General features: G+C 40.2%; 2 protein-coding genes and 1 long non-coding RNA gene across 4 annotated transcripts; 2 read left to right on the forward strand and 1 right to left on the reverse strand.

Annotated features, from left to right (window-relative positions):
* Positions 1 to 1487: 1487 nt before the first annotated feature.
* LOC113592315 lies at positions 1488 to 3211 on the reverse strand. Its single transcript, XR_003412299.2, has 2 exons — positions 3127 to 3211; positions 1488 to 2700 (listed from the first exon to the last, which is right to left on the reverse strand). It is a non-coding gene; the product is annotated as an uncharacterized LOC113592315 (long non-coding RNA).
* On the forward strand, positions 3176 to 13864 carry stx7l (syntaxin 7-like). 2 transcript variants are annotated; one of them, XM_035529050.1, is made up of 10 exons: positions 3176 to 3241; positions 4432 to 4537; positions 4681 to 4750; positions 4959 to 5049; positions 5724 to 5864; positions 6157 to 6206; positions 6432 to 6522; positions 7976 to 8048; positions 10953 to 11035; positions 11783 to 13864. In XM_035529050.1, the coding sequence occupies exons 2-10, from the start codon at positions 4465 to 4467 to the stop codon at positions 11876 to 11878; spliced, it is 768 nt and encodes a 255-aa protein (XP_035384943.1). In that variant the 5' UTR covers positions 3176 to 3241; positions 4432 to 4464; the 3' UTR covers positions 11879 to 13864. The 2 variants fall into 2 exon arrangements, with proteins under 2 accessions (XP_035384943.1, XP_035384942.1); XM_035529049.1 differs by lacking the exon at positions 3176 to 3241 and adding an exon at positions 3622 to 3716.
* A 1369-nt stretch (positions 13865 to 15233) lies between these two features.
* LOC113592316 (trace amine-associated receptor 13c-like) lies at positions 15234 to 16703 on the forward strand. Its single transcript, XM_027033152.2, has one exon. The coding sequence runs from the start codon at positions 15466 to 15468 to the stop codon at positions 16486 to 16488; it is 1023 nt and encodes a 340-aa protein (XP_026888953.2). The 5' UTR covers positions 15234 to 15465; the 3' UTR covers positions 16489 to 16703.
* Positions 16704 to 17326: the final 623 nt, after the last annotated feature.

Raw genomic sequence — 17326 nt, forward strand, 5'->3', positions numbered from 1 at the left:
ATCTTCACTAACATTTTGCCTGGAAAACTCCAAACTTAATTTCCGGCTCATACATTCATTAACCCCTTCATTGTACTTCAAGGAAAACTTTCTTGTCAAAGTCAATGTTGGCTTTATGGTCATTTCTTCTCATCACAGATGCATTGAGAATGAAATTAAACTTTTCTCTCTCCCTAATTTTCTTGAGAACAAGGTGCTACATTAACATATAACAGCAGTATGTAATACTGCAAGCAGACAATAATTACAGGGAGACCATACTAAGCACTGGGTAAAAAGACGGGGTCCATAGCTGTTGATCCATGGGAGCATGATGTGTGTGTACATTGTTATTAGCGCACTGATGACTTATTAGTACTCCAATAAGCTGATGATAGTTTAGTAACATGATAAAGCGACTGTGCATACAGAGTGAGTGGAATATAGTGATACACAGGTTAAGAAAAGTGGCTGGGTGCACACAGTACAGTGCAGCAGATGAAAGTAAAAGGTAGAGCTGAGTTAGCGGTTCAGTTTGAACATATAATGTCCATCAGGCAGATTCTTTGAGCACTCTGCCTGTGGGAAGAAAATGTTCCTGAATCTGGAGGACTTGGTGTGGATGCTGTGTAGCTCTGCTCCAGATGGGAGTAGTATAAACAGGCCATGTGAAGGGTGAGCTGAAGGACAGGTAGGCCACAAGATAATGGTGCAAACTAAATAGAGTCTGGTTACAATTGTAACAATTGTAATTGTTTAGTGGTAAAAGTAAAGAAACATGTATGACAACTTCTTTGTTTTAAGTTAACCTTTTGGAACGTAGATACTTACTGGAGGTCTGCCACCAGTAACACACTTCCATGTACCGAGGGTTAATATGAAGGGGTTCAGATGAACAATTCAACTTAAATTAATTTACAGCATTTAGCTGACACTTTTATCCAAAGTAAATTACAATTATGACTGAGTATAACTTGAGCAGCTCAGGGTTAAGGACCTTGATACGGGCCCAACAGTGGCAACTTGCCAGTGGAGGGGACCAAATTGGCACCCTTCCAATTACTAAACAAGTACCTTAACCACAGCACTACCAAGGTGTCATTATAAATTTACAACATTTACATGATGCTTTCATCCAAAGTGAATTATAAATATGACTGAGTAGGACTTGAGTGATTGTGGGTTAGAGGTCTTGCTCAGGGGCCCAACAGTGGCAACTTGGCAGTGGTGGGGCTTGAACTAGCAATTTTTCAATTACAAGTCAAGAACCTTAACCACTGATGATATTATTACATAATATAATAATATTAAGACAGTGGTAGTATTATTATTATATAAGATCTTTCAGTGCATATTTGTTTTTAATTATTTCAAATTCTGTAGTTTTATTTACAACAATTGATGGGGACAACTCTCTGTTTTTCCAAAAGGAGTGGGTCAGGACTCCCTGTAATTCCTGCCCATCACAAGGCCAGCATCTGGGGAAAAGGAGAGGCAGGAGACGCAAGTCTCGAACAGAAAAAGATTTACTTCAAAAACTGAAAGTAAAACACAGATGATACATGACCAACACATGAACATTGCAAAGACAATGGCCGGCAAAGGAGGCAGTACACAGCGGGGTTGAAATACACACATTAACAAAGTGGAGAACAAGGGTCAGGTGCAGCACATGGCAGGCGAAAAAAGGGGGGTGTGGCAACATGTGAGATCACATGGTACACAGGAGCACATGGTGACACGTCAATCCAAAATAACAGGAACAATAACAAAGCCATGTGGCGATCCTCACCACGTGGAGGAGGGAGGAGGGAGGAGGGAGGAGGGAGGAGGATAGGGGGCCATTAGATTGACCCTGGGTGAGAGGAAGCCTTCCTGTCAGATAACTGAAAAAAGATGATGTCTCGCCATTTGTTGCTTTGTTTTGATGCTTTTTCTGCCCCTTGTTCCGGTTTTCCCTGAGTTTGATTTGTCTCAACTGTTTCTCATTAGCTTTGATTGCCCTCTGTATTTGTGCTGCTTGTGCCTGGCTTCTTCGTCTGTCCTTTTTATATCCCCTTTATATTAAAGTTCTCATCTGCCTGTTCATTTTCTGTAGTTTTACCGCTGTATTTATCTCCCTGTTTAGCTTAGCTTTGATTTTTTTTATTTTTTTTGTAATGCATTCTAGTACGCTGCCCATGGATTGATTCGGTTCCTCCTTCAAATAAACAATGTCGAACAGGGACCTTGTGTCCCACCCTGCCTGTCTCTGTATTACACAGAGACAAAAGATGCAGTAAGTCGAACATTCCCGCCCGAGGGCACGCGTCTCTCCACCATCCAGGAAGGAGCCTGTTTTATTTCGCCCTCTTTGGCAATCACGCTGTGTGCTTACACTAGCCAGGGTCTTGGGCAGACTTCCATAATGTAAAGCACTCGTTACTTCAAGTATCTGACCTGTCCTGAATCTTCTGACTTTTCCTCGAGGGTAAGGCTCTGCAATGGTCAAACCTAGTCTTAACACTCAGGCCTGAACACTGGAGTGTTTTTTAGCTTAATGCAGGCCAGGTTTGCTAAGGCGCTTGCTCCTATGCCTGACGCCCCTTCTGAAACCACCACTCTGCTGGTTGCATCGCCTGAGACCACCTCAGGACAGCAGGACACGTTGGCATTCACATTTACCAGGATCCTCGTCAAGTTGTTAGTTCACTCTGTACATTTCACTCCAGTTTCTCAAACCTTAGAAAATATAAAAAAGGATTTGCTCAGTGATTGACACTAAAAAGACTGGCATCACAAACGCAACCTGTAAATATCTTGCTAGCTATCCATGCTAGATGTGTGATTTTATCCAATTTTTTGTCCAGCACTGAAGTGGAAACTTATTAATGAGCCCACCAAAAGAAAAGGTTGTACAAACAACAACAAATAGCTCGTTTCAATTTAGGGCCAAATTATAGCTAAGTAAATGTGCATGTATAACCGCATTTGGCCATTTTCTGGCCCAACCAAAGTCACATAACTCATTACAGACATCAGAGAACAACTTAACGATCTCTAGTAAATGCATTCTATGTCAACTTTAAATGGTGCGGAGGCATTTACTGTCTATTCATTTCCGCGTTTTCTCGTTCTCTTTGTTATTCTTCGTTCATAAAGACAAACCTGTGGAACTCCACTTCCTCTTTTGTCTCTTTTACAGATTTGTGTGAAGCACATACAGTCGACTTGTTTAGCGTCTCCTGCGTTATACGTCCAGTGGCCAAAACACTGTTGAGAAGTAAGTCTGATTACGAATAATCGGAGCTTCGATGACGACTGAATCCTGGTGGAAAGGCCATTTTCGACTAATGTGGGTGTAACACCTGGTTTAGTGTCGAGTAAACCTGTCAGGAAACAAGTCAGCTTCAAAATATGTGTTGCCATAGTAACTGTCACTAGCTTTCATTGATCTCGATTTTTCGACCGGAAACTTATATGTTTTTGTGTAATCTTAGTAAGACAACATATCTGGGTGAGTCGCTTTTTTAAATAGCCCCCCACTGTCAGAAACGTTGCCTACGGTAACGTCTTCTGACTGGATTGACGCCATGGTCCCTATATAAATCTGTGGTTGAGTCAGAGCTCTTTGAGCGGAAGACTGAAAAAAAAAAAAATACACCAATCCCATTTGCTCTGGAAATCATGTGACAGGGCATGACTTTCGATGTCAGGAAATCTGCTCAACAGAAGAGTTTTCGGTCAAGATAATCAAGGTAAAAAGAGGAAAAGACGTTTATTTCACACACATATATCGTATACCAAGCCTACGTCGTCTTTGTAGACTGGTTGAAGTGGTGCACAGTATGCTCTGCAGTGTCGCTGACGAAGCTAGATCTGTTCTGGTTGGAGAGTAAACTTCAGCGCTGTATTCCACTATTCCACTGCAGCTTCGTCGCCGGGATTGCATTAGATGTTACCTAGTTAAAGCATTGGTGAATGTCACCCGTGATTTTGTTTGTCTTTAACGAAAGGATCTACGTATCAAAGTGAAGCATTACACGTCGGCGAGTCTTGTGACATTAACAGTTACGAGAGGTTGCGCTGGTTTCCGCATTTTTTGAACACATTAAGCTTAGCAGGTGTAGGTGGAGTAGGTAATACTTAGAGAAGCTTGACCAGACAACCTCTTTTAGCATCTTATGTGCCGTGTGAATTCACAGTTTTTAGCGGACTACACACTCCATTAAGCATGCGCGGACTCTCGCGTGTTCTAAGAATGTAACCAATAATGTTGTTGTTGCTGAAATTTTGTATCTGATTAAAGAGAGGTTAACAAGAGGCTATTGACCTCATTGGCTAGGCAACATGAGACAAACTTTTCATGTAGACTGAATCGTGCAATAAATGTATCTTTTTAGCTTCAAATGCTTTATTTCCAGCCTTGGGGTACTTGGTCTATATGTTATTTGCTCCATCTTTTCCTTCAAGGACTGGGAAAGTTGAAGGTGGGGGTTAATCATCATGTCTGGATTCAAGGACACAAATCTTCTAGTTCAAACTATCAGCTCCAACATACAGAGTATAACACAGCAGAGTAAGTGAAGGTGGAACCTGTCTGTCACCAGTTTAGTTTGCTTTCTTTTGTGTTGTAATAAAATGGGATTAAAAGAAGAATCTCAGTTGACATTGGTGTGTCTGGGTTGTATCTTATGGTATTTTGCCCTTTGTTTGCATCAGCAACTGAAATCCAGAAAATAGTGAGCCAACTTGGAACTGACAAGGACACATCAGACCTACGACAAAGACTGTGAGTGGGGCCCTCCACACACCTGCTCTGAAAATACAGCACTGTCCAATCACCAGATGAGTACCACACTGCACTTTTACAACACTGTGAACTTAACTGTGCAAGTAACAAAATGTGTCCATCTGTCTGTTGTCATGCGTGTATATATTGACACACACACACACACACACACACACACACACACACACACACACACACACACACACAGGCAGCAGAAACAGCAGCATGTCAACTACCTTGCTAAAGAAACGGATAAGTGCATGAAGGAGTTCAGCTCTTTACCAGTGACATCTGATCAGGTAAAAGTGTTCAGTTCAAATTCAACTTTCAAGTTTTTCACTACTTTGTGGAAATAAGCAGTAACAGCTGCCCAAGGTTCAAAACCAGACTGGTCTGGATGCTTTATTACTGTGCTAAATTTAATTTACTAGTTAATTTACTTTTTAATTAATGCTTAATTAACATCCTCTTGATAACAAAGATTGTGTCACAGGTTTTATGTCTCAGCCTTGCCAGTACAGAGGGGTAAAGTTCACATTTAAAGGCTAGAATTCATCCCCTGGATGTATGGCAACTGCTGGTGTATGGCAAACCAGGGGGTTGAATTAATAAGTGATACAAAATGATGGCAGGTCTTTTATCTATTTATTCTCAAACTCTAAAGCTGTCATCAGAAATGATATCAACATAATGCACACAAAGTCCCATAATAATTGACCCCCAAAAAAGAGTAAATATAGTCCCCCCTATTCTTTCTATGACTGTGTTTATAGAGATTATAAGGAAAAGAATAATCCCAGTGAGAAATTCCCATATTTCCACATTGAGAATGTTGATGTTGATATGAGAATGAGAACAGGCCTCAGATCAGCTAACACTTTTAGAAACATTTTAAAAATGTGACACTGACCACAACAGTGGGCTGAGGGCAGTGAAGAAGACGTTATTGCTGATGCTGTCTTCTCTTCTCCAGCAACGGCAGAGGAAGATTCAGCGAGAGCGGCTTGTCAGTGACTTCTCCGACGCGTTGGGAGTTTTCCAGAAAGCCCAGAAACTGGCAGCGGTAAAGGAGAAGGAGTTTGTGGCCAGAGTACGAGCTAGCTCACGAGTTTCGGTAAGAAAGGATACGCTAATCGGAGTACTAAAATGGGGAAGAAACAAACTGTGTGTGTGTGTGTGTGTGTGTGTGTGTGTGTGTGTGTGTGTGTGTGTGTGTGTGTGTGTGTGTGTGTGTGCTCACAAGGTTTCCAAGCTTTTGTATTATTATTTTATGAGTCAACACCACATTAAACATGAGTTATATGGCAGATGCTGTTTATAGTAAAATGAAACAGAATTTTTCCTTGTTTATTTTGTTCATTATGATTGTGACATGCCCTGAAGTGCAGTACCCCACTTGTCCACAGGGTGGCTTTCCTGATGACACAGTTGGAGGAAGTGTCTCACCCTTTGAAAGGTCAGAGGCTTTACCTGCATGGCTAAAGCAACCTGCTGCCTCTAGAGCAGATTTTGTGAATATATTTACATTTTTTGTAAATATATAGAGCAGAAAATGTAAACATAAAACACTTGCTCTTGGCCAGTATCATTTGACTTGAAAATCTTTGGTTTGTTTTTTCACATTCCTCTCTCTCTCTCTCTCTCTCTCTCTCTCTCTCTCTCTCTCTGCATGTGCATGTAGTGAAAGCCAGGGTCAAACCTATGAAGGTGGTATCACTGAAGAGGATCTCAGTCTCATCAAAGAGAGAGAGACAGCTATCAGACAGCTGGAGGTGAGACAGCTATCAGACAGCTGGAGGTGAGACAGCTATCAGACAGCTGGAGGTGAGACAGCTATCAGACAGCTGGAGGTGAGACAGCTATCAGACAGCTGGAGGTGAGACAGCTATCAGACAGCTGGAGGTGAGACAGCTATCAGACAGCTGGAGGTGAGACAGCTATCAGACAGCTGGAGGTGAGACAGCTATCAGACAGCTGGAGGTGAGACAGCTATCAGACAGCTGGAGGTGAGACAGCTATCAGACAGCTGGAGGTGAGACAGCTATCAGACAGCTGGAGGTGAGACAGCTATCAGACAGCTGGAGGTGAGACAGCTATCAGACAGCTGGAGGTGAGACAGTCACATTTCAGAGAGACGGAGGTGAGACAGTCACATTTCAGACAGCTGGAGGTGAGACAGAGGTGAGACAGCCATATATCAGACAGCTGGAGGTGAGACAGCCATATTTCACAGAGACAGAGGTGAGTTAGCTGGCATCTACATTTCCTGCATTTGGCAGAAGCTGTCTTATCTCATCAGCGAGACTGATGCATATATGATTTCGATTAGGAACAATTACAAATTTAAACATTTTTGCAGTTTTCTTATTTAAAAAAAAAAGAATGATTGATTATAGTCATAATTGGATACTTTAAGTGTGCTGGTATTCTTAAACAAGGCCAGTAAAGGGTTTAGGTCAGAGGTTAAGGTACTTAACTTGTAATCAGAAGGTTGCCAGTTCAAGCCCCCACCCCCAGTCTGCCACTTTTGGGCCTCTGAGCAAGACCCTTAACCCTCAGTTGGCCAAGTTGTCACATTGATTCCTGATCCCAGCCCCCACCTCACCTGAACCAAGCATTCAATAAGAATGAACAAGTGGTCTGTCTGAGGGTCCATGTGAACCAGGCTGGGAAACCCTACAGCATCCCAATCTAATAAGTAACTGTGGTCCTGAAAATAGCTCATTATATTCACTGTGGTTTTTGTACCATCAACATGCAATATCTGTCCGCATTGTGGATGTCTTTCGAAACAGCATTGGTACATTTTACACACATCACCTATGTCACCAACAAAAGCATCATATTTGTGAGAACTCATATTATTAAATTGGACAAAATGGACACTACATACATAGTAATTCATGTGTGCATCACAACAGTTTGTCAGCTGTGTTTAATCAAGTGGAGAAGGCAAAATAAGAGCCAAGCATCTGGCTTTAGCTGCTTCCACGGCTACTGTTGTAACTGCTGTTCTCTGCCGTTGTTGTTTTGATGATGACTCTGGAAAGCATATCCACTTAGGCTGAAACCCACATGAAAACCTCCTGTTCTCAGTCGAGTCACATGGCTACCAGACAGATACAAATCCGATCTAGGTCGACATATGAAAGTGATTCAAATTTGATCTGAAAAGATTTGAAAGTGAACATAGCCTAAGAGATTTTTTTTTTTTATGCTTTTCAGTCAGACATAACAGACATCAATGAAATCTTCAAAGACCTGGCAGTTATGGTACACGAACAAGGAGACATGATTGGTAAGGCCTGCTAAAACTAGTTATAGCTTTTACATTTATGCCACTTGCTTGTACCTCACAGTATATGCACACACACTGCCTGTACCTAACTGTGTGTGTGAGTGTGTGTGTGTGTGTGTGAGAGAGAGAGAGGTAGGTAGGTAAATGCACACATAAATGCACTAGAAGATAAAAGTAGGTACACACACATATTTTACATTTACATTTTACATTTACATTTATGGCATTTGGTATATGCTCTTATACATTGGCTTACAATTTACTTATAGAATGTATACTAGCCAGTGAAGTAGGTTTGAGTTCAAGATACCATTGAACTAGAATACTGTTGAAATACAGGGATCAATGCTTATGCCTAAACGTGTAAAACACATGAGCTCTATAACAGACAACAATAAGTGCAATAAACAATACCCTACAATAAGTACTGCAGTTTCAGTTACTCAACATAGGTGTGGGATCAGTGGTCATTTAAATATTCCACGTATAGATGGGTCTTCAGTCTGCGTTTGAAGACTGCAAGGGACTCTGCTGTCCAGACAGCCGGTGGTTTGTTTCACCATCTGGGAGCCAGGACGGAAAATGGTGTTGATGCTTGTCTTCCATGAGACTTGAAGCATGGTGTTTGAAGTCAAGCTTTACTTGAGGTTGGAAGTACTCTAGGTACAGATCGGGCATTGACCATTGACATGGAGCAGCTGGTCCATTTTTGGCTAGTATACAACTATATAAGTATACAAAGAGAGAAGAAGGGCCTAATACTGAGCCCTGGGAGACACCGGTGAAGGGTCTACATGGATTGGATGTGGATCCTCCATGTTACCTTCATGTTACCTGATAGTAACGTCTCTCCAGATAGGACTGAAACCATTTCCATGCAGAGCCAGTCACACCAAGGCTGGAGAGAACACAGAGGGGAATGTTGTGGTTTACTGTGTGAAAGGCTGCTGAAAGGTTTAGAAGAATCAAAACAGGTGAAAATTTGGCAGCTTTGACAGCATGAAGTTTCTCTTTTGTTGCTATGAGGGCTGTTTTTGTTGAATGTGCTGGTTTGTAGCCAGACTGATTGGGATCATGGAGCTACACACACACACACACACCCTACCTTAGACCTGAGCTAGGCCCTTGCTGGGGACTCACTAAACACTCCAATGGTGTATAGCACACTACAAATACAAACAAAGTATAGATGATAAATGTGAGTTAGTTTGTTGTATTCCAGTTGCTCATTTCATTAGTGTAGGTCATTTTGCCTTCTGTATTTTTCTCTCACGTGTGTACACTCTGGGCTTAACTGCTGATAAACAAGTAACAACAGAGTCTAGAGGGCAAACAGGTGTTTCAGTATATAGTATCAAAGTCATATGATAAGGGCTTATTTAATTACTGTACTGAAAAGCAAACTGGCTTTTGATCAGTTTAGTATAATGAAATTCAGAAAGGTTTTTAGCTCAATCGCTGTAGTGTTTTGGGTTTCATGGAATTGCAGTAAAGTTTCGCAAAAACATTTATCACTGAATATGAGCTAAGCCTGTGTGCAACCATGATGGCTTCCTCTACACACAATTGCACAAGCGCGCGCACACACACACACACACAAAACACACACACACACACAAAAAACACAAACAGACCTATTATCATCCCCAGATATATCTCCAATGACTCCCTTTGCTAAACTTTGACACTTAAAGCCCAGAGGAATTAAAGATTGCTTGTTTAATGAACACAGAAGCCCTGGGAAGTTTCTAATGAATACACAAATATAACAGCATGTAAACACAATACTGTTTTGCCAGCCAGACTGATGCAACCTCATTGAGAAACAGCAATCAAATGTGTTAAAAGGGCCAAGAAGGTCCTCTTAATGACATCCTCTGAGAGTGGCTGAGATAAGCCCAGTGGAAACCTGCTGTCTGTTTGTCATCTAAACTTTTGAATGGAAAAGCAGTAGGCCTAGTGTGCACACCTGAAAGGAAGAATTATCAGCAAAACATGAGTCAAACTCAACACAGATGTCACCTGTCATGTTACAGTGCACAATATAAGGTACTTTAGTTCATATTTATAGTGTATAATAGCTGCGGTGAAATGGCAGAAGAGAAACCTTTTAAACAGGAACACTGCGTTTACAGAAACATCATGCTTGATTGCTTTGATTACCCACCAGACTTCCTGCATCAGAGCTGCCTGCGTCCATGCAACTGACATCTAGGTCAAGAGCAATGTCTCCAAGCAGAGTGCCAAATACACCTCGGTCACCTTGTGGCCGAAAAGTAATGTTAGAACAGGAATACTCCAAATTACATTGTCGTAGCATCGTAAGGCACGTTATCCAGACCAGTTTCCGAGCCCTGGCCCTAGAGCAGTTTTCCTGCTCCTGACACACTTGCTGCAACAAATCCGTTAACTTCATGAGTTTCAGGTGTGTGTGATGGAAGAGGGAGAATGGTTAAAATGTCTCTTCCAGACACACTGTACTGACTGGACTGAGGAACGTTGGGTTGGTAAAGGGATATCGTTGTACTAACTTTTTTGATCCTGGATCAAAATTCCCAGTGACTGTATTGCCACAGTGTCCTGAAAATAAACACATGAACGAACAGGTCCAGAACAGGTCCTCATGCTAAAACGTGCTATGGTCATAAAAAAAGTTTCATAATTTCCTAAGACCTAGTGTTGCACCTTGGTTGAGCTTTATCAGTGTGTATTCTTTGAAGATAGCACCTCAGTTCTGCATTGAAGGCTGTTTTAGACTTCAAAGAAATATTTAGATTTATACTGACCCTTCAGAACATATTCTTTGGGTCTAAAGTATGGACTCTCAGCTGAGCTACTGTTCAATCAATACTAACTAATCAATGCAGATCAATATTCAAGTACTTTTTCCCCTCCTCTCCACAGACAGCATAGAGGCCAATGTAGAGAATGCGGACCTGAACGTGCACGCCGCTACACAGCAGCTGGCTAGTGCTGCGAATTATCAGGTAACACCAGCATTCTCTTATCATCACCTGGGGGGGACCGTCCAGCATTCTTCGCTAATCAACTGTCCTTCACATTGCATTCGTATAGTGATTAGACATTACATATGTGGACAGACTGTAACAGCTGGAGGTGTGTGTTGTAAGTGGACCAAATCCCGAAACACAGTGTGGAGGGCGATGGTGCATTGCGGGTGACCCAGTTTTGCTCATCTTACTGCTGTTTTCTCTCATAAGTTGCGTAGAGATTTGTTTTCCTGTTTTGGACTGCGGCAAACCGCAGCACTCTCAGGACATTTTGCCTGGCAGCACAAGCCGGTGGCTCAACCACATCTGCAAACAAATGATCAGAGACGTAGCCAACCTGCTTGATTAGTTACAGTCCCCGCACCAGTCACAGGGTCAGTTGAGAGGACAGGACTTGGCAGGCCAAGGTTGGCTAGGCTACGGTGTGTCTCATTTTAACGTCACCTGCAGTCCACAGGTTGGACACAGCTGTGTCAACTGCATGAACAAGTTTAGTTTCAGACTGCAGGTGTAGAATCAACAATAGATCGACAGATCTATTAATTCAGGTGTAAATTGAAAGTTGTTTGTTTAAAGTAGTCTGTCTCTTAAGGTGTTTAGGTAACGGTTACCATTTCACCCTTTCTCCCTTTCTTTTAAGGGAACTATGGCTTATGCTGCTCTTTTGATTAGTAGTGCAGTAATTACAGAGATCTATATTGACACAGATTCTGGCTTCCACAGCAAAAGTCTCGCAAGAAGATTGCCATATTGATCGTCATCCTGGTGGTGCTGGCTGTGATTGTGGGTCTCATCATCTGGGGCTCACTCAAAGGATGAGAAGCCCCTCTTACATGAATTCTCCCATGCAACTGCTGACGTGCCTCTGGAGGCACGGATAGAAAAAGCACTATAGTTGGCCACAGCTTTTATGGCTCTGTATTCTGAACACAGATTTGTTAAGTTCTTGGACTAAATCACACTGAGAGTGGGAATCTTCTGATGGCAACCATTTTTAATCTGAGGCTATGATTATTCTGTGTCTGTTTAATCATTGCAGAATTTCCCTTGTGGGTGAATCAGATGGTCACTCAGATACACAGAACAGCTGGTTGGACAGTTTTCATTATTTTAACTTCCAGCCCATAAATTCATATTGTCATTATTTTCTGTAATTTCACTTCTTTCTTTTGGGTGGACAGTGTATGGCTCTGCTTTGTGCTGGCAGAACTAATGAAAGCTAGCAAATTTCTAATTAGAAGAATGTTAATTTTTATCATTTAAGTTAATGGGCAGATTTAGTATTACCCTTTATTTGGCCTCTTTTTATTTAATCTTATTTGATCAGTACATAAAAATCAGACTTAAGAGGTTAAGTCTACTGGGGTCCCATTGGAGATATTCCTAAAGCTAAATGAAGGATTGTGGTAATTTCCACAGCTTCAGTAAGTTAAAGGAACAGCTTCAGCAGAATATCCTTAAACTGCTAATCAACCGTGCTCTGCTCAGCTTGAATATGTGTAATTTTACTTTGTGGGTTTTTTTTTTTTATTACTTCAACATAAAAGCAACTAACACTTCATTTGCTGTTCTGTATGAAATGGGTGTTACTCGGGTGGACTACAGACACATTGTCATAAGTGTATATACAGTAGATAAGTGAGTGGTGAATACATAGTAGATAAGACCTCAATCTTGTCCAAGCAGGAGAGGTCCACCTTTTACAAAACTACATTTACTCTTTAATGTTTTCTGTTTGCCTCCATTTATCCTTAAGTGAACTCCATGATGGCTATGGAGCTTCTCATGTAATGTTATAATCTGCATACTAAAATCTGCCTTGTTTTGAGATGAGTTGATTTTGACTCTACAGGATATGTAAGATTAATATGAATCACCTCAGTTGCATTAACTCTTTTGATGTTACCCTGTTTTTTCAGCTAATGTTGTTACTCATCAATAGTTCACCTAAAGTAAATGGTATCATACCTACACCATGCAACACTACCAGAATTGTGGCATTTCAGCAGGTTTTTTTTTTTTTTTTTTTATAGCTATATAATGACCAAATATGATGTATGTATGAGTAAATATACGACAGATGAATATGGAGCTTAACGTATTCCATGCTGATTTAGATCGCACTCCTGTTCATTCCAGCAGCAACTATCTTGTACAAAGTCTAAATGATGTGCCATTTAAAGAGTCTAAATGATGTGCCATTTAAAGAGTCTAAATGAAGCATTGAAACATGTGCCACCTTACTACAAAAGACTGTACCCAGACATATTGGTGACCATATACCTTGTGAGTTGAGGCAATATCCATTTTATCCTTTATATAAATGTACATAATAGCTATATTTCTGGAATGTTATAGTCCTTCATATCTTTTTACTAAGACCAACATATATTTCTTTAAAACCAGTATCAGGTCACATGGGTGTACTCATGGTGTGGAGTGTCTTAACAGGAAAAAAAAAAAATCACATTAAATTGTGGATTTGGTGTGGAATACATTTTTTTTTCTACATGCAACACATTCAGCATTTGCACATTGTAGACAGTTTGAATTACTGTTTCTGTGTTGTCATATAACACCCCATTAATTCCCTTCGTTTTTTTTATTTGAATATATTCATACATTTAAGAGATTTTGTACCTGTATCATTTTAACAACGTCATCATTTTTTTAAATGTCAGCTCTCAAAAGAAAATTTAAATGAAATGCATCCTACATATATTTGCAGCTTTAAAAACAGTAAATAAGATGAGATGATCAGATGATCAATTTCCATCCTGTTTAATAAAGATCATTTGAAATGATCTTTGGTGATTTTGTATATTTTCGGTATGCCATTAAACTGGTATATCTTAATTTGAGTTAAATATCTCATAGTGGTTAAGTAGTCTTCCTTCACCTTACTCTGCTTTTCAAAATGCTCAAACCTATCGAAAATATTAAATTGCTACATTTTTTTGAAACCTTTAATACCTTTACCTGTATGTATTCCTGATATAGTTTCTCATGTGGAATGTGGAAAGTTCTTTAGTCCAGTTTCTCCCAAAAATGCTGAGTTGGTGTCAGATATAGGTATTCTGTTGGCCAATCAGGCCCGTCAGTATGCTCACCTTTAAACGGCATTTATTAAAAGAACATGCCCCATGGCTAAGCCACTGCAGTAGATTCAGAGTTGTCCAGAACACTGTGGTAAGAGGTGGCCTTCATAGTTCTTGACACTACGACCAGTGGACCAAAGCCACTTCAACTGAAGGACCTCTCTATAATCACACCACCAATTCCTAAATTCACAGCTGTAAAGCAGAGTTCTATAGCTGAATTGTTCTCCAACCACACACATCCATCTAGTTCAGCATGTATCACAACTAGGTGTTGAATATAAGGATCCAGAGTACTTTCTGTGTAATATACATCAACCCAACTTATCCTAAATGCCACCCTGAAATAATTTTGTTCTCTTTACTTGAGCCCTTGAGTTGTGAAAGGACCAAAATTTCTTTGTGTTATCAGACAATTATTGCTTACTCAAAATATAACTGGGATTAAATTGACTGGTGTATGGTTGGTCACGATGGCTTAGGTCAAAGTTCCACCTAACCTTTTATGAATTCCCATGCAGTCTCTCTCTGATGTTTCAGAGAAAGCCAGATGCTCGTGGATAAAATGAGGCTTGGTTTTAATAAGAAAAGGAGAGTAAATACAGTCCAGGTCGAAATCCAGAGAAAAAAAAGAAGTAAGCAATCAGAAAAGGTTCAGAATAACAAGACAATGTGATATAACACTTGATATGCACTGACAATACAAGTTCCAATACTTCGCAAAGTGTGAGTGGTAATAGCAGGTATAAACAGGCAGAGTAAACAAATAGCAGGTGCAGTTTAATAGTCCGGTGATGATGAACTTGTGATTGGTGATTGGCTGGATGTTCTTTGGAATCATTATCGGAATGCTGGGTATTGTAGTGACCTGGGGAAATGAGTGGCATGACACTCTCCCTCAGATAAGCCTTTCCGATTGTATTTCTTACTGCTGTCATACCACTACTGTCATAATAGAAGCAGTTATTTATAAAGCAAGACTATGTATTTGAAAGTAAATATGGGAAATTCTTTTGGCAGGTTGGTTTGTTTTGAATAACTGGTTGATTGATAATGCCTTGGTTGCCATTGGCTGCCCAGCTACAGGTTGAAAGGACGTTGTGATTGGCTTCAACCAAGTTCCATTACAAGATCTACTAATTCCCACTGAGAGCTATGTCCTAACCTTATGTAAATTATTCAGTGAGCAGGGTGTGTACCACAGAAACATATAAATTGCAGTATTGCACATGTCTGCATACCTGCATACAACACAGTAAGAGTTCTACCACAGATGGAATTGGGGCATTTTAAAAAGCATCTGTAAATATGCATATGGCAATGAATCAAACTGGTGCTTGTATCCAAGTGTCTGTCTGCAGAGAAAAATCTGTATCAGCTGGTCTTCTTATGTTCCTTTATGTGATTTCAGGAATTGTTGTCTTGCTGACAGTATGTGGGAACCTGCTCATCATCATCTCTGTGTGTCACTTCAAGCAGCTCCACACACCCACTAACATGCTCATCCTCTCTCTGGCTGTGTCAGACTGTCTGGTTGGAGTTTTTGTGATGCCTTTCCATTTTATGTGGCTGATCGAAACTTGTTGGAACTTTGACTCTGTGTTCTGTGTGGTTTTTAATCTAGTGTCTGCCCACCTCACAGCTGTGTCTGTCCAAAATGTTGCACTTATTTCTGTGGATCGGTTCATTGCTCTCAGCTATCCGTTTCTCTATGCCAAAAAAATCTCACTTAACGTAGCCTACTGTGTGGTTTTGTTTACCTGGCTAGCTCTATTGCTCTACAGCTCTGCTCTTGTTTATTTCAATAGGAATCACGCAGATCATGAAATGTGTCCAGGACAATGTCTTTTCACACTAGATGAAGTCTGTTCTCTAATAGATCTCATTTTATTGTTTATTTTACCATGTGCAGTTATGATAATGCTGTACTCTCAAATATTGTTTATTGTGAAAAGACATTCAAACGCTATCCACAAACTGCACGGCAGGAGAAATGCAAACCATAGCAACACCATGAATTCTATGAGATCTGAGAGAAAAGCTGCAAAGGTTTTTGGGATTCTAGTGGTCATATTTCTGTTGTGTTTAGTGCCATACTATGTCTGCAGTATATTAATTGCTGGCATAAATACAGAAATGATCAATACTATAATGAAAAATATGCTAACACTATTCTATCTAAATTCCACTATTAATCCGGTCATATATGCATTGTTTTATCCTTGGTTCAGAAGGAGTGTCTCAATTATACTAACATGTAGGATATTGTACACAGATTCATCACTAATAAATGTCTTGTCTAGTTCCAGAAATGCTGTAGTTAGTAAGTAGTAGAAATGTTATAAATATGCACTCAGATAAAACTGTGAATTGGGAAAGATGTCAATACACAATGATCTTTAGATATTCTGAACTACTATGTCAGCAGATGATGACATTCATAAATTTTACTGGGCTGGTTTTCAACACATTTAATCAAATGTATGTATAAAATTGTATAAACATACATCATTAATTCTTCAAATAAATTCTGACTTTTGGTTGCAGGTATTAGTGATAGATTATTTGAAATGGCTACAGTGTGAATGTTTTTGATGTGTGTGCATGTGCACAATTAAACAGAAAGCCAACTACATTCAAAGGAATACACTGGAGTAAGGATATAACCTGCAACCTTCATTCAGTGCTTTCTTAAGCTGCACTTTCGTGCACTTAGTAAACATGAGTGAATCTGTGAGAAATAAAAATAAAGTGAGACCTCCTCAAAAGAGTTTAAAAATGAGACTACAGACAAAGTCTATACAGTAGAACCATTCTAGCAACCTAGAGACAAAGCTAACAGTAGAAACATTCTAGCTATCTTACTTAACATGACTTGACAAAATTGAGATGAAACATGCTGTGGTGTTTGTGACGAAGACTCGTCATATGTGACATAGTCGAACAGAACATTACACACAACTAACATATGCACTTTTATGACTAAAAAAAAAAGAAGAAACCAGAATAAAGTCTTGAAGGTGAGTGGGAAGCTGTCACATGCAACGGTATGCTGGTCCTGGTTCAGTCCACTGAGGTTCAATCCTGGTTCAGTCCACTGCAGTTCAATACTGGTTCAGTCCACTGTGATGGTACTCTTTTGTTTCAGCAGAGAGGGTAGTAAAAGGCT

The sequence above is a fragment of the Electrophorus electricus genome, chromosome 8 (genome assembly GCF_013358815.1).
Source record: "Electrophorus electricus isolate fEleEle1 chromosome 8, fEleEle1.pri, whole genome shotgun sequence".
Lineage (NCBI taxonomy): Eukaryota > Metazoa > Chordata > Actinopteri > Gymnotiformes > Gymnotidae > Electrophorus > Electrophorus electricus.